The 22382-nt window shown below is 39.3% G+C and overlaps 1 protein-coding gene across 2 annotated transcripts in view; it reads left to right on the forward strand.

Annotated features, from left to right (window-relative positions):
• The window catches only part of OVA4 (Nucleotidylyl transferase superfamily protein), a 44392-nt gene that overhangs the window by 10734 nt on the left and 11276 nt on the right, over positions 1-22382 (forward strand). For both annotated transcript variants that reach the window (XM_059604512.2, XM_059604511.2), the window contains exons 4-13: positions 72-113; positions 3038-3127; positions 3233-3355; positions 15255-15326; positions 15632-15744; positions 15880-15901; positions 15987-16052; positions 16619-16675; positions 18226-18272; positions 18416-18497. In XM_059604512.2, coding sequence (XP_059460495.1) covers positions 72-113; positions 3038-3127; positions 3233-3355; positions 15255-15326; positions 15632-15744; positions 15880-15901; positions 15987-16052; positions 16619-16675; positions 18226-18272; positions 18416-18497 — 714 coding nt within the window. The remainder of the gene's footprint in view (positions 1-71; positions 114-3037; positions 3128-3232; positions 3356-15254; positions 15327-15631; positions 15745-15879; positions 15902-15986; positions 16053-16618; positions 16676-18225; positions 18273-18415; positions 18498-22382) is intronic.

Genomic DNA, 22382 nt, shown 5'->3' on the forward strand with positions numbered 1-22382 from the left:
AAAAATTTATTTTATTGACTTATTTTGTTTTACATGTTTTAACAAGCAATGCTGTGTTTTCAATCATGCAGAACACATATGATACTCTATTCTTTATTGTCGACCTCCATGCGGTATGTTTCATTCTTGAGTGACAACTTTTAAGTTATAAATAGTGATGTTATCTTTCTTGCTTTCTGGATGTATAGCCACAGGACTTAACAAGTATAAAAATTACTTTTTAATGTAAAAGATTGGATATGTTTCCTCAGCCCTGTGCCTTAGTGTCCTTTAATATCCTCTAAGCTCCTGGAACTCCACTTGAATAGCTTTTAGATTGTGTTGCATACTTGTTGTCTGGGTCTCTTATTCCAAAAATTTGTCAAACTCACTTATATCATTATGATTGAGCATGTATGCTTAATGCTTTACAGAGAACATTGCATCCATCGTCTTTTACTAGGTGGTGAGGATGGCATGCATTGTGGTTCATGGATGACAGGCAAAAGCAGCTTGTGTAGGGCTTCAATGCTTAATGTGAAGGAAGCAAAAATAATTGAAAAGATAATTTCTTAGAATGCAAGATAGAAATTTGGGCTGTCCTTTCATGTTGGGATAAGTGCAGTGTTGATGTGTAAGAGTTGACCAAGTTAATGGAGCAATATTCCTCCCTCAAACTGCCCTTTTGGGTGCCATTTTACTACTTACGTGAAGGTGTCTAAGAGCATTCACAGCAGACTCCCTTATAGGGAGTCTGTTCCCTAAGTTTAGGAAATATGTTCCAAAAACTGCAAAAAACATCCTACAGCAGACTCCCTAATGAACCCTAAACATTAGGATTGCTACAATGGAACCCAATGTTTTGGGTTCCACTACTACAATCCTTATGATTATTAAAATTTAAAAAAATATTCTCTCTCTTCTCTCCTTTCACAATTCTCTCTCATCTCTTTTTTTTTTTGATAAGTAAATGTAAGACTTACTTTTTGTCTTTGTTTCCGATTCCTATAAGTGTAGCTAAAAGGAATGAGAAAGTCCAAAGAGATTTCTTGTGGAGAGGAATGGGTGATGAGTCTAAGATGCATCTTGTAAGTTGGAATCAAGTTTGTTGTCCCCTACGCTATGGTGGCCTTGGCATTCGGAAGATGCACCATTTTAATTAAGCTCTTTTGGGAAAATGGCTTTGGAGATATGCGAATGAGAGCGAGGTTCTTTGGTGTAAGGTTATCAAAGCTAAGTATGAAGACAAGGAAGGTGGGTGGTGCACGAAGGAGGTTTCGGGCTCCCATGGTGTGGGCCTATGGAAGCACATTCGTCAAGGTTGGAATTTTTTTGCCAAAGGGATTCGGTTCGAGGTGGGGGAGGGTTCGAAAGTTCGTTTCTGGCATAATATTTGGTGTGGGGAGAATTCCTTGAAGCAAGCTTTTCCGTCCTTATTTAGTATCGCCAGACACCAAGCAGCTTGGGTGAAGGATAATTTTACTTGGAAGAGTGGGAGAGTTGAATGAAATGTCATTTTTGTTCAGCCCGTTCAAGATTGGGAGATGGATATGGTTTCTCCTTTCTTTGATCGGTTGTATTCTTGCAAGATTTTCATAGGCGTGGCAGATCGTATGTGCTGGATTTCGTCCAAGAAAGGAAAGTTTGAGGTTAAGTCGCTCTACAAGGCTTTGTCCCACTCCAATCAAGAGGTGTTTCCTTGGAAGAGCATTTGGCGCACTAAAGCTCCTATGCGAGTGGCTTTTTTTGGGTGGACAGCGGCTCTAGGCAAAATCTTGACACATGATACTTTGCGTAAGAGGAACATAGTAGTAATAGAGTGGTGTTGTATGTGCAAGAAGTCCGGAGAGACAGCCGATCATCTTCTTCTCCACTGTGAGCTCGCAAGTGCTCTTTGGCATTCGGTTTTTATTCGGTTTGGCTTGCATTGGGTCATGCCTTGCAGGGTGAGAGACTTGTTCGATAGTTGGTGGTCGGGAGGACGATCCCGAAGCGCGGTTGTGTGGAAGATGATCCCTCTGTGTCTTATGTGGTGTATATGAAATGAAAGAAATGCTAGATGTTTTGAAAATTTCACTAGGACTATAAAGAAATTGACCCATTTTTTCCTCTTTACTCTTTACTCTTGGATGGCCGCCTTGGCTAGCTCCTTTAGAGATTAGCTTTTCTGATTTTTTTTTTTTCATTTCTCTCTCTCTTAGGCGCTCTCTATTTATACCTCCCGTGAAAGTGGGTTGCGCCCCTTTGCGCTTTTGATATCTCTCATATATATAATATAATTAAAAAAATATATATTTTAATGATATAGGGAATGATTAAGGAAAGCTATTGGAGTATATTTTGACATAGGGAAGCAAAAAGTAGTCTGGATCCTTAAATGTAGGAAAAATGACGAGGAAGCTACTAGAAATGCTCTAACAAATAACCAGGCCTTTGTCATAAGGGCAAATAAAAAAGCCTCTGCATTTTTAAGTCGTGTAGCTATTCCTTAATTTATTATTCTGCAAGTGCTGCTTTTCTGGCTTAGTCAGTTTGGTATGAGCCCCTGGCTTTTGGGATCAAAAATTATATTGGAAGCTTGGGATCTGTTCCTATTTATATTTGGTTCTTAACTAGTTCAAACAGAAATGGTATTTTGTGATTTTGCTGTGCTAATTGAGCAGTCTAGACAAGTTCTTAATCATGGAACATGTTTACTTATAAAAAGAATGTGAGTAGCTACGTGAAGATCATTGGTCCAACTTATTATGTGCCCGTGCTTCTTAGGCTTTATATTGATCCCATATTTGAGTCTTTCTCCTAAGTAATCATATAGATATCAGTTATTTTGCCTGAAAGGTGCTACTTAAGCATCTTAAGGTTCTGGGAGTGGTTACTGGAATTGAATTCTAGCCCGTTTCTGCTCCCATATTAATATATTGTTCTCTTCAACAGAAATCAATGGACAGTGAAGGCTATGTTTTTAGTTGTACTTTCTAAATAATTTACTCTCATAGCAAATTGTTTCTTGTTTTTGTAGTATAGTATGGGCTGTTAACAGCTTCAGATTTGGTTACAGATTACATTACCGTATGAGACACAACAACTATCAAGGGCTACAAGGGATACTGCAGCCATTTATTTGGCATGTGGTGTGGACACTTCGAAGGTTTGAGGCGGCTATTCATCCTTGATAGTCTTGTTAAAATTATGTATTCAAGCTAAAAATATTTACATCTCCTTATAAATGAATGAATCTGAATTGTATATGCAGGCTTCTATTTTTGTTCAGTCTCATGTTCGTGCCCATGCAGAACTAATGTGGTTACTAAGTTCTGCAACGCCAATTGGTTGGCTCAACAAAATGATTCAATTTAAAGAGAAATCGCGCAAGGCGGTGCGTTTTTAGCTGTATGCCCATCCTCACTTAGTGTTTGCTTTGGTTTTTTTTCTTTGTTTATTTATATATTTATTTTATATGTACTATACTTGTACTTCTCATCCATAACCCCCAGGGGTTGGCTCAAGTGGTAAGGGCCTTGATCTTGGTAGCATTTTCATCAAGTTTAAAGTTCAAATCTCCTTAGGTGCAAACAATTTTTTGGAGCCAGTCCGCTTGCGAAACCAGAGTATTACCTGATCCGTGTAGAGGAGGTGCTTTGCATGGGTCAGAGGTTTACCCGACAGGAGTGGGTACATAAAGTGGCCCTGCCTTAAAGGGTTCCTCGTCATACCAAAAAAAAAAAAAAATTGTACTTCTCATCCATGAATTAAAATAATGTTGCATGTGAATCTGGTTGATGTGCAAGTGGTCAGATCAGTCCGGCTTGAAAATTAGTTAATAGTGGGAGAGTGATGCAGCAAACAGAACTTAGATCTAGAGTAGATCTGATATGAACGAGCCAAACAATTGACACTTACAAAGGGTTTAAGAAGAAATTTCAGCAATAGTCAAGACTATAGCAAAGAGAAGAAGATAAGATTGAAGTTGGAAGAATAAAATATCAATTGCCAGGCTTCAAAGAGTCCAAGAACTCAGATCTGAAATTTCATATATTAGGGAGAAAAAGGTTTCCTACTATTGACTCAAAAGAGGCTATTTATATTAGCCTTTAGTAACCTTAGAATTCTAGCCCGTCATCTTTCATGGAGCAATAAATCTTAACCATCCAATTTCATTAAAAGTCACATAACCTTTTTTAAATACTTTTTTTTTTTTGATAAATAACTAATTCATTAAAAAGCGTAAAGGGATGCAACCCTAATACACATGATGTATACAAAGAAAGGCCCACTAAAGGCGAAATGAAGAATAAAAAACCACAAATTGAGGCATAGTAGAAAACTGAGAAACATTAAATGCTCTTGCCCAATGGAAGAGGATATTGAGAAACAACTTTTTGAGCTCGTCTAGTGTCTTTTTTTGATTGTCAAAATATCGTGCATTCTGCTCTCCAAATAGTCCACATTAGACACAATGGGGCTATTCTCCACACCTCCTTTACTAAACAATTATCGCTTTGACCTTGCCAACATGCTAACAAATTGGCCACTATTCCATGCATGACCCATGTGACATCAAAAAGAGTAAATAACACACTTCATAAGGCTTGTGCCACTTCACAGTGAAGGAGGAGATGATTGATAGACTCCCAACTCTACTTACACATACAACACCATTCCACCACGATAATTCCTCTGTTACGCAGATTATTCAAAGTCAAAATCTTACCGAGAGTTGCCGTCCACACAAAGAAACTTACTCTCAATGGAATATTAACTTTCCATATACTCCTCCACGGGAAAGAAAAGACCCCCAATGTAGCTGTCTTTGAATAAGAAAGCACGTAAAAAAAAGACCTCACCTAAAAAATCTTTCGCTTTGAGGGATTCCACCAAATGCAATCCGCCACCCCTAGCCGTTGTCGAAAAGCATATAGCTTCCTAAAAAAAGCCACCACCACTGCTACATCCCAATCCTGGAGCGCGCGTAGAAAATGTACATTCCATTGGATAACACCATTAGAAAGCTGCATATTATCCCTAGCCCATGCCTCCTTATTTCTCGCAATACGAAATAATTCAAGGAATACTTTTTTTTTTGGGATAAGTAATTTGTATAAAACAAGAGTGCAGAGGGGCGCAACCCATTTACACGGGAAGTATAAAAGAAAGCGCCAAAATAGAAGAAGAGAAGAGAAAGAGGAAATCAGAGAAACTAATCGCTATAGGAGCAAGCCAAGTAGCAGTTCAAGTGAATAGGGTAAAGAAGAAGAAATGAATAAGCTCATCTAAAGTCCTAGTAGAATCGTCAAAACATCTGGCATTTCTTTCGCTCCAAACGCACCACATAAGACACAAATGAACCATCTTCCACACAACCGCACTTCTGGAACACCCTCCCTTCCACCAACTTGCATACAACTCCACCACCCCGCAGTCCAACCGGAGAAAGCTACACGCGTAGGCACCTTGGTGCGCTAGATACTCTTCTAAGGGAACCCCTCATGATCTGTCTTGGTTAATTCCTTGTAGAACAACTTTACCTCAAACCTGCCCTTTTTGGATCGGGACCAAAGAATATGATCCATGTTGCCATGAGAGATCTTACAAGAGTATAACTGATTGAAAAAAGAAAAGACGACATTCAGTTCCCAATCCTGGACGGAACGAATAAAGATGACATTCCACTCAACAATTCCATTCCTCCAAGTAAAGTTGTCCTTCACCCAGCTTCTTTGAATCTCACAATACTAAACAGAGACGGGAACACATTCTTCAAAGGTTGATCAGGACACCAAGTATCATGCCAAAAAGGAACTTTAGACCCTTCCTCCACCTTGAACCCAACACCTCTGGCAAAAATATCCCAACCTCTTCTAACATGCTTCCACAAACCCACCCCATGAGGCCCCGAAGCCTCCTTCGAACACCACCCACCTAACTGGTCTTCATACGTAGCTTTAATAACCTTGTACCATAGGGCCTCATTCTCAGTCGCATATCTTCAAAGCCATTTCCCCAAGAGAGCTTGGTTGAACACGCACATTACGGATGCCGAGACTGCCATCCTGAACAGGATGACAGACTTGATTCCAATTTATAAGATGCATTTTAGGTTCATCACCCATACCTCCCCACAAGAAATCTCTTTGTATTTTCTCAATTCTTTTGGCAACACCCACAAGAATATGGAACAAGGATAAGAAATACGTCGAAAGATTAAACAACGTACTCTTTTTTTTTTTTTTTTACATGTCCGCACAAGAGGGGGGAGGGGGATTCGAACTAGTGACCTTCGCTTCATTAAGCGTAGTCCCAGCCGATTGAACTACCTAGACAACGTACTCTTGATAAGCGTTAACAGCCCTCCCTTAGAAAGGTACAACTTCATCCACCCTGGCAACTGACGTTCCATATGAACAACCACTCCAGTCTGCATGGATGTATTCTTGAATGACGCCCCCAACAGAAGACCCAGATATTTCATAGGTAAAGCCGTAAAACTACACCCAAGGATGTTAGCAAGAGCTCCAATGTCTTCCACGTCTCCAATAGCAACCATTTCTGACTTACCTAGATTTACTCTCAATCCCAAGACAGCTTCAAAGCATAAAAGGATAAGGCGCACATAACGGATTTGTTCGGGAATAGCTTCAGAGAAAATCAGGTATCATCAGCAAATAAAGAATGAGAAATCACCAAATCTGAAAAGACCCTTTCCCCCATGGAGAAACCAGTCAAAAGACCTTGACCAATAGTAGCATCCACCATCCTACTCGGAACCTCCATAACCAACACAAAGAGTAAAGGAGAGAGAGGATCCCCTTGCCGAATACCCCTCGAGCTATTAAAGAAACCCTCCGGGGTTCCATTCACCAGGATGGAAAATCTTACCGTCAAAATACACCATTCAATCCAATCTCTCCATCTTTCACTAAAACCACAACGATGCAACAAATACAATAGAAAGTCCCAATTAACATGGTCATAAGCCTTTTCCAAGTCCAATTTGCAAATAATACCTGACTACCCCGATCTCAACCGACTATCCAAACATTCGTTAGCAATGAGCATAGAGTCTAAAATTTGACGACCACCAATGAAAGCATTTTGAGACTTGGAGATGATCTTTCCCATTACAGTTTTTAACCTTTAAGCAAGAACCTTAGAAAGATTTTATACATACCTCCCACCAAGCGAATAGGCCGAAAGTCCATAATTTCCTCCGCTTCCACCTTTTTCGGAACTAAGGGCACAAAAGTAGCATTCATGCTCGTCACCAGCTTGCGTCTTCGATGGAATTCAAAAAAAAAAAACAGCCATGACATCATGTTTTACCACGTCCCAACAAGCTTGAAAGAAAGCCATGGTGAAGCCATCCGGCCCCGAAGCCTTGTTGCCCTCCATACCTTTCACCACCTCCCAAACCTCTTTTTCCTCAAAAGCTCTTTCTAACCAAAATTTTTCCTCTACATCAATGGAAGAAAAAGCTTGATTATCCATTCTAGGTCTCCAAGCACTACGCTCAGAATATAAACTTTGATAGAACTGCACAATATGCTCTCTTATCCCCACAGGATCATAGGACCAGCTACCATTGATACGAAGCGCTTCCACTCAATTACTCCTCTGATGTGAATTGGCCACCTTATGAAAAAACCGAGTGTTTCTATCCCCCTCCTTCAACCATAGAGCTCTCGACTTTTGCCGCCAATGTATTTCCTCGCACAACAAGGTATTCTCCAACTCTTTCGTCACGTTAGCCTTTTTAATCTTATCCTCCTGATCTAGACCTCTCGTCTTAGCCATAACATCCAACTCCTGAATACCTTCCAATAATTCCTTTTTTTTTTCCTCCCAATGTCACCAAAAACCTCTTCATTCCATTTTTTAAGATCTAGCTTGAGGGATTTCAGCTTACAAGCTAAAGATGAAACTAGGTAAGCCTTCAAACATATAAGACCCCCACCAAGCTTTTACTTTGTCAACAAAGCCTTCAGACTTTAACCACATATTCTCAAATTTAAAGTACTTCCTCCCTCCACTAAGAGCCCCGCAATCCAAAAGCACGGGAAAATGATCAGAGAGGAGTCGTTGAAGTCTTACTTGAGAAACTGCTGGAAAATGATCCTCCCAATCCGAGGAGAATAAGAACCGATCAATTCTAGACCAAATCTCATTTTCTTGATTATTCGACCAAGTAAATTGACCCCCCACCAACGGGATATCCATCAAACCTTGATCAGAAATAAAGTCCGAGAAGTCCATCATGCCTGTAGAATAATTGGAATGACTAGACCGCTCACTAGGAAAACGGACAATATTAAAATCTTCCACCAATAATTCAAGGAATACTTCCTTTAGAGATTGATCCTCTTACCAAATATCATGCCAAAACCTAATAAGAGAACCATCTCTTACTCCAAATCTAATAAATCTCGGGAATACTCCCCACCCTTTCCTAATATGTTTCCACACTCCAACACCAAAAGGGCCCTCCACCAACTTAGTACACCAACCGCCATTCATGCACCCATATTTTACTTCTACAACCAGCCTCCAATACGCTTCCCTTTCCGTAGTTGATGCTGAACATAGATTATAGCTGCCCTTGAGAATAACAAGCAACATTCCACTAGAGAGGGCATACAACATGTGCATCATACGTGCATATCCTACAGGCATAACATCACAGCATCCTAGGGGATCACCCCTTGCAGCATCAAACCCTGCTGAATGCTGATATGATGGTGAAATCAGTAGCAAACTCAGAAACTATAGGAAACACAATATGCTGAAAGGCAAAAATATAATCATTGTTGCTAACTCCCCCACGACTCCTTGGTATATTTGCACAATATCCTTCTGCCCCCATGGTACCAACCTCATGTGCAGCTCCAATACCAGGATAGAACTTTCCTCCCTTGTGTCTATGCAATGATATATACAAGATCAATTTGTTCTGGTAAAATATTTCCTGTGTGCCATTTCCATGTTGAACATCCCAATCAACAATAAGCACTTTCTTAAACCCTGCAACCTGAGCTGCTAATGCAGCAATGACTGCATTATTGTGGAGGCAAAAGCTCATGGTCCGTCTTACACCAGTATGATGACCAGGAGGCCTAATCAGAGAAAAACCATTTTTGGCACTTGCAAAAAAAAATTGATGTAGCAAGATCAGCACACAAACCTGCTGCAAGCCTAGCAGATCGTGCTGAATGCTCATTGGCATGGTCAGGAGCGAAATAACTAGAGAGAATATGACTTGTAAGTTCAACGGTTTCAAGATGCTCCCAGGAATGGGCCATCTGAAGTTCTTTTATAATTTCTCTAGCAGAAATAGGATAGCATCTTCCTGGAAATATACCAGCTGTAGCAAGGCTAGCAGCAATAGCATGGAGACGATCTGGTCTTTTGGGATGTGGGTGTGACTTTATTTCAACTTTTGAGTCTAGCAACATTCTCCCATTAAACCTACTGCAGTGGAACAATTTGAGGTTGGAATTTAGGAGCCCTAGTCTTTTCCAAACCACACAATTTTATTGGGATGATGCTTTTCAATAGGCAATTTCAACTTTTCGGCTGCCTTTTTGGAAATAATGTTCTCACAACTACCCCATCAAGAACAACACCACACACCTTCCTACCTCAAAGAACTCTTGTTTGGAAGATATTATTCTGCCTCTAATCTTCTTCCTCCACTCTTGGTGTTGTCATCACTTGTCGTACCACCAAAAACTCTCCTTGTACTGGGTAGATATCAACATCCTCTTCCTCATCATCATAGTCATCATAAGTCGGCCCCAGTAGCATTTCTTCGTCTTCAAGTTCTACAAGGTTCACCCGCCACTGTGGACAAGCATATGAAGTGTGTCCCCTCTCTCATCATGCAAAACATTACACATGTGATCCAGACCCAGCCTTGGAAGAGGCTGGACCATAATTGCTTTGTGCTCTATATCTTACTACATCCTTTCCCTTTTCACTTCTGTCAATATTGGCATTATTTTTATCTGCTGTCCGGTTCATTATAGAAGTATCTTGACCAATCTTTTGAGCTGTTTGGCCATTACAAAAACTTTGAACAATTGTTGAACCGCTTTGTGTTGCACGCTCAGCTTTGCCAGACAAAGGTCTCCTTACACTGTAACACAACACCTGCTTTTTTGCCATTAAGGCACATTGTCGAGTATCTTCAAGATTAAATAAACGAACCACTCCCAATTCATCTGTAATGGGTTGGTTCAAGCTAGCAAGATAACCAGATGTCATCTGCTTGTTTGTCTCATTCAAACCAACTCGAATAGAGAGGTTGTTGAATTCTAAAGTGTGTTTCTCCACAAACGTCCCTTTTTGTTTCAATGAGTTGAATCCTTTTTTTTTTTTTTTTTTTTTTGATAAATAAGTAATTCATTGAAAAGCACAAAGGGGTGCAACCTAAGTACATAAGAAGTATACAAAGAAAGGCCCCACTAAAGGCAAAAAGAGGAACATAAAGATAAAAATTGAGGCATGGTGGAAATCTTAGGCACACTACAGGCGTCGGTCCAATGGAACAATGTTTGAATAATCTGCTTTTTGAGCTCTTCCATTGACCTTTCTTGATCTTCAAAACATCTTGCATTTCGCTCTCGCCAAATAATCCACTTAAGACACATTGGTGCTATTCGCCACACCTCCTTAGTTGAAATATTACCACGCTGACCACCCCAACAAGCTGACAAATCTGCCACCCCTCCAAACAAGACCCGTGTGACATCAAAAAGAGTAAATAATACTCTATAGTGCTCGTGCCACTTCACAATGAAGGAGAAGATGGTTGATACACTCACCACTTTGCTTACACATACAACGCCATCCCACCACAATGATACCTCTTTTACACAAGTTGTCCAAAGTCAGAATCTTTCCAAGAGTCGCCGTCCACACAAAGAAATTGACTCGTAATGGAATTTTGACTTTCCATATACTCCTCCATGGGAAAGAGGAAGTTTCTGTTTCCAAAGAAGAGAGCATGCGAAAAAAAGACTTTATCTCAAAGATATTTCATTTGGAAGGATTCCACAACATGCAGTCCGTCACTCCCATACGCTTGCGAAAAGCATATAACTTCCCAAAGAAAGCTGTCACCACCTCTACCTCCCAATTTTGGACAGCTCGTAAGAAAGGAACATTCCACTGTATAATGCCATTGGACAGTTGCATATGATCCTTAACCCATGCCTCCTTATTGCTAGCGATTCGAAATAATTCAGAAAAAGCTTCCTTCAAGGGCTGATTCCCACACCAATGATCTTGCCAAAACCTAATGTGGAAACCATCTCCTATTCCAAAATTGATAAATCTCGAGAAAACTTCCCATCCTCTTCGAATATGTTTCCACATTTCGACTCCATAAGGACCCTCCACCACTTTGGTACACCAACCTCCATTCATGCACCTAGGGATAGAACCAGGAAATTTTTTGGGAGGGGGCCAACCAAATTTTTTTATTAAAAAAAAAATATTTTGCTTGTTTTTTATGAACTAAAGACTACCCCAAACTATCATTATCGAATAAAAATTAAAAAATATTACAGTTTACTATTAAATAACTATACTTATTAAATAACAACTAAATAACTATAATTCTCACTGTCCCCACTTGCCTTGGAGCGCCCATTCTCACACTTCAATTCTCACACCCACACACACAATGCACGGCAAGTTTGGCAAGAAACAAGAAAATTGAAACTTGAAAAAATAAACAATAAAAAGTCACTGCACACTCTTGTCTCTTGCCATGTGTGTGGCCATTTACTCCCATTTCCCAAAACAAGTGAATAGCGGTCTCTTTTCTCTGATTCTAGAAATTTTGAAATGCAAGCCGGTTTTGCATGGGTAAGGCCGTAAGGGCCAAAAAAAAAAAAAAAAAAAAAAAAAAAAATTGATGGGTATGGCCCAAAAAATTTAAGAATAGGGTCAAAATTTTTTATTAGATAGGGCCAAAAAATTTAAAAATAGGGCCAAATAACTAAAATTAAAATTTTACTCTTTTGTTTGTTTGTTTGTTTTTACTTATAAATTTTTTATTTTTTATTTTTTTTTTTGGGGGGGGGGGAGGGGCATGGCCTATGCCGGTTCCCCCTCCCTCCGTCACTGCATGCACCCATGCTTGACCTCAACAACCAACTTTCAATATGCCTCCCTTTCCGTAGCATATCGATATAACCATTTATCCAATAAAGCGAGATTAAAAGTGCGCAAGTTTCGGATGCTCAAACCTCCACCTTTCATGGGCAAATAGATTTCCCATTTTACTAAATGGAATTTGGGCTCCTCATTTAGTCCATCCTATAGGAAATCTCGTTGTAGCTTCTCCAATCTTTTCGCCACACTCATCGGAATAGGAAATAGAGACAAGAAGTATGTAGGAAGGTTGGAGAAGGTGCTTTTAATCAGTGTGAGCCTCCCACCTTTTGATAGATACATTTTCTTCCAACCTGCCAATTTCCTTCCCATTTTCTCAACAATGTCATTCCAAATGGTGGTAGACTTGTAATGCGCCCCCAAAGGAAGACCCAAGTATTTCATAGGTAATCTTGCCACCCTACAACCAAAGATGCTTGCCAGCCTATCAACATTCTCCACCTCACCAATTGGAACAATCTCAGACTTTTCCAAGTTAACTTTTAGCCCCGAGACAGCTTCAAAGCATAGAAACAGACAACGCAAATTTCTGAGTTGATGCTCATTGGGACTGCAAAAGATCAATGTATCATAAACAAACAGCAAACGTGAGACACTAAGTCTAGGATTGTTTCTCTTCCCCACTGATAAGCCTGCCACAAGACCACTGTTTTTTGTAGCCTCCATCATCCTACTCAGCGCCTCCATCATACAATTCCATTGCATAATCAACCCACAAAAGTTGCTTCCGTAACTTCACTTTCATGTGCTCCCGTGTGTTGATTTTTGGCTTGCCTTGCTGAGCACGTTTTTTTCAACTCTCTTCCACCATTGAAGGTGCAGTACCCTTCAATTTAAGCTTCACAAACACCACCTTTCTGTCTTCACTTATCGACTTCCACACAAAATAAGTTTCTAAACTAGCTTCCCAATCTAAATGATCCTCTGCATGCTTCTTTCCAAAAAATCAGCAACTTCTGTCTTGATTCCTCCACAATTTAAGTCAACAGCATGCACTAACCAATCCTCCAATCCACCTCATGCTGCATGTTCTACGGGTCCTGCATCACGAAAAGGATTTTCATCTTCTATATCATTGCTTTCATTGTTAAGACCTTCTGGTATGTCCAAGGGCTCGTGTTTGCCTTCCAGTATCTCCATACGGGCTCCCACTAGTTCCCCTTGCTGAAGAGAGTGTACAGGCCGTGACAAATCTTCAATCATACACCTCATCTCAGCCATCTCTGTCTGCTGGCCTTGATTTCTGCTACCCCTACGACCCTCTACCATGACCAACTATATCTTTTTTTGATAAGTAAAAGGCATTATATAAAAAGCGCAAGGGGCGCAACCCATGTACACAGGAAGTATACAAAAGAGCCCACTACACGAGCTTCAAACTGAAAAAGACGCACATAGATCGATAAACTCCGTAAGCGTTGTAGCTTGCGAAGAAAACCCCATGACCCTCCAAGAGTAGAGTGTTTGGATCACCCTTTTCTTCAATTCTATAATTCCCATTTCACGATCCTCAAAGCTCCGCGCATTCCTTTCTCTCCATAATGACCACATTACACACAAAGGAGCCATCCTCCAAATGTACATGACTGTCCGCTTTCCCCTTTGCCCTCCCCAACTCCCCAAGCATTCCTTCAAACTCCCAGGCATCACCCACGTTATACCAAAGAGTTGGAGAATCATGTTCCATACCTCAACAGCAGTTTCGCAATGCACTAAAAGGTGATCAATAGATTCGCCACTCTTCTTGCACATACAACACCATTCCGTCACAATGATGTTCTTCTTCCGTAGGTTGTCCAATGTTAGAATTTTCCCCATAACTGCCGTCCATACGAAAAAAGCCACCCTCGGTGGAGCTTTACTCTTCCAAATAAGTTTCCATGGACCATCCACCGGGGCTGAATTTATTTTCACCTTGTAGAAAGACTTCACCTCAAAAATTTTCCTCTTTGAAGGCATCCAACAAATTTTATCTACCCCACCTTGCCTTACTTGTTGGGAATACAGCAATTCGAAGAATCTCGAAACCAACTATATCTTAAACTTGCAACCTTTGACCCAGATTTGAATTTTGTGGCTTTGATCTAGGATTTGTTGCTCTGATACCACTTGATGCAGCAAAGAGAACTTAGATCTAGAATAGATCTGATATGAACCAGCCAAAGATGCCACCTTTCTAGCAAATTGACACTTACAAAGGGTTGAAGAAGAATTCCAGCAGTAATCAAGACTATATAGCAAAGAGAAGTTGATAAGATTGAAGTTTTTTTTTGATAAGTAAGAAGATAAGATTGAAGTTGAAACATCAAAATATCAATTTCTAGGCTCCAAAGAGTCCAAGAACTCAGTACTGAAATTTCTTATATTAGAGAAGAAAAGGCTGCCTACAATGACTCAAAAAGAGGATATTTATATTACCCTTGAGTAACCCTAGAATCGTAGTCCATCTTTTATGGAACAAATAAAGCTTAATCATCCAACTTCATTAAAAGTTACATGCTAGTCACATGACCTTTTTAAAATACTAAAACATAATAATATAAAGCATAACATAATAACAAAAAGACTGGTCTTGAGATAGCTAATGAACTGGTTAAAATAGACTGGGAGCTTCTTTGCTCAGAGGAATCCAATTGATGAGAACTTTCTTCTATTAGTGAAATATAGTAAGTCCATAATCTAACATCAAGATCTAGGTTTGGTAGTGCCTAAGCACTTGGCATTGAAGACCACAGAAAAAAGGTTCCTATTTATGGTTTATTAATGAAGGCAGATGCAAAAGTTTGTGTTTTTGGATGTCAAAACCCACATTAAGATGTCCATAGTTCTAGGACAATATCATATTTCTGGGGATTTTTTTTATTTTTTATTTATTTTTTATTTTTTTTTATTTTTAAATTTAGTATTAATTATCATTTTCAACCCATAATCTACTCTTGTGCTTCTAAGGTGTAATGTTCAGGTTTTGATTTGAGATTGTTTGTTTTGCATAGAGGACCCCAGTTTCTCTCTTATTTTAGTCTTTCTGTGCACTTTACTGTCGACTGTATAATGTTTTCACTGATTCAAATTAATATGTTTCTTTCACTTTGATTTTTCAGGGCGATGAAAATGTTGCTGTTGCTCTTTTGACTTATCCTGTTCTAATGGCTTCTGATATTCTCTTATATCAGGTGGTCATCAACATCTGCAGCATTATGTAATTGGACATAGAAAATCTGTATCACTTAGTAGTTGGTATATGATTATTTGGATCTTGTCTATTTACTGATATTTTTGTTTCTTATGGACTTTTGAGGAAGCAAAAGAATCATTGTCTCTTAACTAGTGTAGTTGAGTTTCTATTGTCTGTATGATTTTGTATTTAATTGCAACGTGCTCAACATTATGGCTTGTGCTTAATCAGCTCCACATATTAATGTTAAGTTGATTACCCTGAAAATGTATGATTCTCATAAGCTGCAGCATGCCTCTGCAGTCTGACTTTGTACCTGTTGGTGAGGATCAGAAGCAGCATCTGGAGTTGACCCGTGAGCTGGCTGAGCGTGTTAATTATTTATATGGAGGAAGGAAGTTGAAGAAATTGGGTGGGTAAGAAGAAATTTTATTTTGACTTGGAAGTGGAAGCTACTAATGTAAAGAGGTTATGTATTTTCTATTTTTAGGCCCCCTTTTTATTTCTGCATTATTGACTTGACCCCTTATACTTTTATGTTCCGGTCACAGGCGAGGTGGTGCTATCTTTAAGGTGGGTTTGTTGAAACTCTTTAATTGAGCGCGTGAAGTATCATGGCAACTGGAACATTTTTTTCTAAATGTGTTTCTTGATATAGGTTCCTGAGCCCCTTATACCACCAGCTGGAGCCCGAGTTATGTCCCTCACTGATGGTCTTTCCAAGGTTTCCATAGTTCTTATTCCCCTGCTTTTCCATATGTATAGTTTTTATACATTAGAGTGTTGTGTGCCTTTTTTCTTAAAAAAATTTATCTATTAGGTAGGATGGCTATATTTATTGTATGGCATCAAACCAGGCAATAGATACAAGTGGAAACTAATTCAATATTAAATTGCTTGATATTGTCCCAACAGGAACTTTTTGCAATTTTACTTCAGTTGAACTGGAGTTTAAATTGGCCAAAAAAGAAACTAGATTGTATCTGGATGAAGTACAAGTTGGATTTCATGAGCGTTTTCCCATTTGTTAAGAAATATTGAATTTGAAGTAAATTTCAATTTCATGTGTGGATGGTATGCTACAAAAGGGCTTGGAGGGTTTTCTTTGAAGTTCAAATTTTATTGTAACTGGACATAAGTACTTCAATTACCTAGATAGGTATCATGAATTTCGATAGACCCTCCTGATCAATAAGTTATTATAACTAAGATTCTTTGAGGTTTTATATATAATTCTTATGAAAAGATTTTATATAATAATTGACATCTTTTGGAGGTTCAATATTACAGATGTCCAAGTCTGCTCCTTCTGATCTATCTCGAATCAACCTTCTCGATTCAAAAGATGTAAGTAGGCATACTTTATACATGTATGTGTAATGTAATTTAGTTTTGTTTAATAGATTTTATATTAACATGAGGTAATATATCATTGATGCTAACATCAAAGAGTACATGATAATATTGTTGTCATATGCATCAAGCATTGGCTGTCAGATTTAGCATAATGCCAAAGCAATTAGCTGTTGATCATATCATTGGTACCATGGAGGTAGTCTTTAATCTTGTATTTGATAACTTTTGATTTTGAGTATTGGATCATGCTAATATGTTGGTTACCATATGTGCTTTCACCAAGAGTGATTTGAAAAACAACTTGGGAGATTATTCATTGAGGTAAATAGAAATGTGAGTAGGCATTACATCGTCTCATTAGACTCCACACTGCAGTGATAGACCAGATCTGATGGCCAGGACGATTCCCCAAAGGTTGAAGCTGTCACTTCACTTTTTTGTGGCCTTTTAAAGGTTTCTAAAGTTTACTCTTGGGTTGGAGCTTTGATATTTTCATAGCATGGGGAGGCCAGATCCCCTGTGATACTTGAAGGGAGAACGGGAATTCATAAAGTCTACTGCTTTAGATTGTATTTGGATTCTGCCATTGCCTGGCTTGGAGGCGGACATTTTAGCTGAGGGGCAATTCTTACTATTCAGTGCAATTTCAGATCATCTCTTCACTGTTTTCCTTTTGTATATTCTTTTTTCGAGTTCTCCTTAATTCCTTTCTCAAAAATTTTTTTACTCCTTGATCAGTGAATCACTAAATGTGGAATAGGGTATAATTGATACATTGAAACTTTCAAGAAATCAGGGTTATCTACATTTAAGAGATATCTTGATAAGTCTCCCTAATGGGCTAATTTTGCTGTCTTCCAATATTACTTGTTATGTCCTGTTAATTTTTGCTTTTATCAATATCTCCCCCACCTCTTCTTCGTTTTAAACTATAGTGCATTGAGGCATTGATTTGCCACTGAAGTTCTCATCAATTGGCTCGCTATTTGTTCTATGACCTAATGTGGCTTCTGCACAGTCATTGAAATTGTATCTCCGAGTTCAAATTCATCTAGAATAATCTGAAAAACTTGGGGTTTTCACTAGAATGCCGACGATGTTTCTTGGCACCTTATCGAAATTAAAATTAACCGTTGTTTTTGAACATTAATTTGAATTTAGTGGTAAAAAACTATATGATGATGAGGTGGCCAATTCCTTTGAGCATTGAGTGGCAAAGTTAAAGTTGCTTTTAAATTCACAAGCAATTTGAAAATTCAAGTTTTGGTGCAACTTGATAAACAAAGTAGTTGATGTATTGGAACCTCTTGAGAGATGTTATCAGTTAGAGTCAACTTGTTTGCTCTTTACAATGAGACAATTGGTATTTGCTTTTGTTAACTCCGAGAATTTCAATTTTGAAAATCATATGTAGAGATATTCATCAAATTTTATCTTGCTTCTGATAAATTTGTGGGACATATAGTATCAGACTTTGCTAGTTCTTTGTCATTTTATTCCCCTCCTTTCATTTATTCTGAGTTGGCTTGTTTCTTTTGAAGGTAATAGCAAACAAGATAAAACGTTGCAAAACTGACTCGCTCAGTGGGTAAGTACTTAATCTCTGCATTTGCGATCTCATGAATTGTCTGCTCTTTTGATGGTCTGCATTGTTGGGATTATCCCGTCAATTGAATCGTTTTCTTCTCTAACCTCAATTCTATATCCTGTGTTTTCTGGTGATTTTTTCAGCTTGGAATTTGACAATCCAGAAAGACCAGAATGCAACAATCTTCTCTCTGTATATCAGCTCATTTCAGGGAAGACAAAAGAGGTCCTACAATTTCACCTATTATTTTTGTAGTTGATTAACCATAACTGCTTTTTATTTTTATTTTTATTACATAGGTAATCAAAATCCGTTAAAACGTAAAAGGGCACAACCAAGTATGGTGGAAGTATATAAGAGTAACAACTAACTAGAAAAAGAAAAGAAGATAACAAAGTCATGAAAATTAGAAATATGAAACAATTATAGGTAGCCGTTCGGTGGAATAGGGTTTTGAAGAAGGCCTTTTATTCCACCATTGTCTTTTCACTATTTTCAAAATTTCAATCATTTCTTTCTCTCAGGATGCATAACATTAAGTAGAACATGTTAAAGATGGAAACTACCGATATGCTATGATTTGATTCTCCTTGATTTATTCCTATTATTATTCTGATTATAATATTTCCTCATTTCTTTCCATATTAGTCTATAGGTCTCTTCTATTTAAACCTATGTAATCGTATGAAAGCTTTATTATCAAATAAGAGTTTTCCTTCTCTTTCTTTCTTTCTTTCTCTTCCACTTGGTATCAAAGATGAGTTTGGGTTCATTTTTTTCTTCTTCTTTTGCTCCATGTTTTTTCGTCCGTGGTGGTGTGACTAGTGCACCCACATCTTTGTGGTTGTGTGACTAAATGTTGCTCACCATCATCTAGGTCGCACCACCCACAGAAGGTACCACCAGCGTCCTTTGGGCCGTCCTTCCTGCAAATGGTGGCGATTTGGTGATCGCCTGATCCATCACGAGCACTAAACAATGTGTTTTTGATGTGTTGATCGTGAAAATAGCTGTCTCCTCTGTTTCTTTGGCACTTTCTGGTCTGTTTTGGACTTTTTGAGGCAGTGTGCCAAACGGTTTGGCAGGTCATCAATATTATTTTTTGAGTTGGTATAATGGCTGATTTTTAGTATTTTTTTTTTTTTTTTTTTTTTGTTTTGATAAGTAATGTTGTATATATAAAAAAAAAAAAAAAAAAAAAGCGCAAAATGCCTCTAAGTATATAAGAAAGTATACATAGGTAATCCAACCAAAGCCCAAACACAAAACACCCAAAAAAATCGAAAAATAATCCAAATCTAAAACCTGCAAAAAACCCAATAAAAGCCCTAAAAACCCAAAGCCCCTATTGCACCTCAGGGGGGAAGGAAAATACATTTTTAGACCCAAAAAACCCTCGCCTACCACTTCGCCGAAGAAGGCCTCCGACCTCTAGCATCAAAATTTATGGAGCATTCCAAATTTTTGAGCTCCCTCTTCTCCTTAACCTTTGAAGCAGAAATGTCAATTATAGGCTCTCTCTCCTTATCAGTGACTGAAAAAAGATCCAAAAGCCTTTTCTTGTCACCTCCCCAAGACAACCCCACCACGGGAGCGAAATTCACCGCATCAAGCACCACCTTGGAATAGCCCTCCACCGCCTCCATCGGAGTTTCTGCCACCACCTCGGCAAGAAGCTCCTTGTTTTTATTCAACTGCTTAGCAACTTTTTCCTTCACCCTCTGGGAATACCCCAGTTGAGACTTGGAGACAGAAGAATAAATGGGGGCACCACCCTCTGACATGCAAGGAAAAAATCGGCTAAGACTCACGCCCAGCTCAGCTGCCCCAAGGGAATGAGAAGAAGTCGAGACTCTAGAGCAGACCTGAGGTTCTACATTGTCAACCTTTGAGCCCTGAATAGATGAGAGCACCTCCTTCACCACCGGCATAGAGGGAGAAGCAGTTTTCGACCCTAAAAACCCCCGATGGATCAAATCTTTCACCGGAGCAGTGTTCTTATAAGCCTTAACAGCAACTTCCTCCATCACCAAAAACTCAAAGGCCTCCCTGACCCTACACAACTCCACCACCCCCATGGAGCTGTCATCCTTAAAACCCCGAGATGACAAGGATGCCTCCTTGACCACTGACGGAGAAGGAGAGACAACTCTTAGACGAAAAAACCCCGTCTGATCAAGCCTTTTGTCAGAGAAGGGATCCGCCAACCCAAAAAAAGAATCCTCCCTATCCCTACACAAAGGGCTTGCCGAAAAAATAACCACCGTAGATGAGACAGAGTTAACTGCTTGAGAAGCAGTAGTACTCACCGCAGCGATCTGCCGGACCGGCAAAGCTTCCGACACTCGCACCGACAACGGGTCCCAACCATCACCCGCAAGAGACTCAGGAGGCTGATCGTCCGTGAACACAAGCGCATCCAGCCGAACCTCAGACATCGGCGATGAAGGAGACTCCGGAACCACAGCAGGTGAAGGAGACTCTGGAGCCATCGAAGGAACCCACTCCGTAGACACCATCGACGGTAACTCCCTTCCCTAGAAGGGGCTATCCCGATCCTTCAACTGCACCTTACGAGAAAACTTGAGACGCCCAGAGGTTTTGTCATTAGGTTTAGGGAAAACCCATACCCAAAACCCTTAAAACCATATCGTGGAGATTGCTTGAGGCGATACAAAGCCTTTTCTAACTTATAGAAACAACTCCAATACTCCCCCTGAGCAACAAACCCAGGTGGTTGCTCCATATAAACTTCCTCATGTAAATCCCCATGTGAAAAGGCATTTTTGACATCCAACTGAAATAAGGGCCAATTAAGATTAGTAGCCAAAGAAATAAGAATACGGACAGATGAGATTTTGGCAACTAGAGAAAGCGTCTCATCATAATCAATACCATATGTTTGGGTATAACCCATAGCAACCAACGAGCTTTCAACCGTTCAACTGAACCATCAGGATTAAACTTAACCGTGTATACCCATTTGCAACTAACGGTCTTCTTAGCAGGCGGGTAATGGAACAAGTTCCCATGTACCATTATGATGCAAGGCCTTCATTTCCAATTCCATAGCTTGCCTCCAATAGAGTCAGATAAGGCATCCTGCATTGTCTTTGGAGTTGAAATAGTAGAAAGGTGGGAAATAAAGCAAGAATGAGAAGGAGATAAAGAACTAGTGGATACAAACTGACTAATAGAATGTTTAGTCGTGCAAGAATGTATACCTTTCCGTAGGGCAATGGGCAAGGAATCAGATGCAGGTGACAGCAGATCCGAAGACGGGACGGATGATGGTGGAGGTGCAGGAGCTGATGGGTGTGCCTTCGTGTATAAACCTGGAGAGGAGCAGAAGAGCGTGGAGGCAACACGACAGACTTAGAGAGATATGGAACAGGCAGCGGAACAAACTTGACATTAGGCTCAAGGGTAGATGCTTCGAAAGACGCATCAATAGGAAAATAGGAAAGAGACTCAACAAATGTGACATCGGCGCTAGTAAAGTAGCAGCAAAGAACATGATTATAACAACGATATCCCTTCTGAATTATGGAATAATCAAGGAAGACACATTTAGTGGAATGAAGATCAAGTTTATCATAGCTAGGACCCAAGTTATGAAATATCAAACACACCCTAAAACCTTTAGTCGTAAGGCAAACGGGGGTGAAGAAGAGTATAAGAGTGAATGTGGAGAAGCACCATCTAAGACCGAGTAGGGCATCCGATTAATGAGATAACATGCATATGAAATAAAAGACAACGTGTAACATCCAATAAAAGATGATTCTTGCGTTTAGCCACACCATTTTGTTGTGGAGTGTGAGCACACGATTTTTGATGTATAATTCCTTTATCAGACAAATAAGAGGCAAAGGAACTAGATGTGTATTCTTTGGCATTATTAGAACGCAAAATATGGATTTTTTAAGTAAATTGAGTCTTAATCATATTACGAAAAGTTCGGAAAACCAAAAATAACTCTGAACGATTTTTCATTAAAAATAACCAAGTTATGCGGGAAAAATCATCCACAAAGGTCACAAAATAATGAAATTTATTGGATGCAATATTCATAGGACCCCATACATCAGAATGAACTAACTCAAAAGG

Source organism: Corylus avellana, chromosome 9, assembly GCF_965113065.1.
Source record: "Corylus avellana chromosome 9, dhCorAvel1.hap1.2, whole genome shotgun sequence".
Lineage (NCBI taxonomy): Eukaryota > Viridiplantae > Streptophyta > Magnoliopsida > Fagales > Betulaceae > Corylus > Corylus avellana.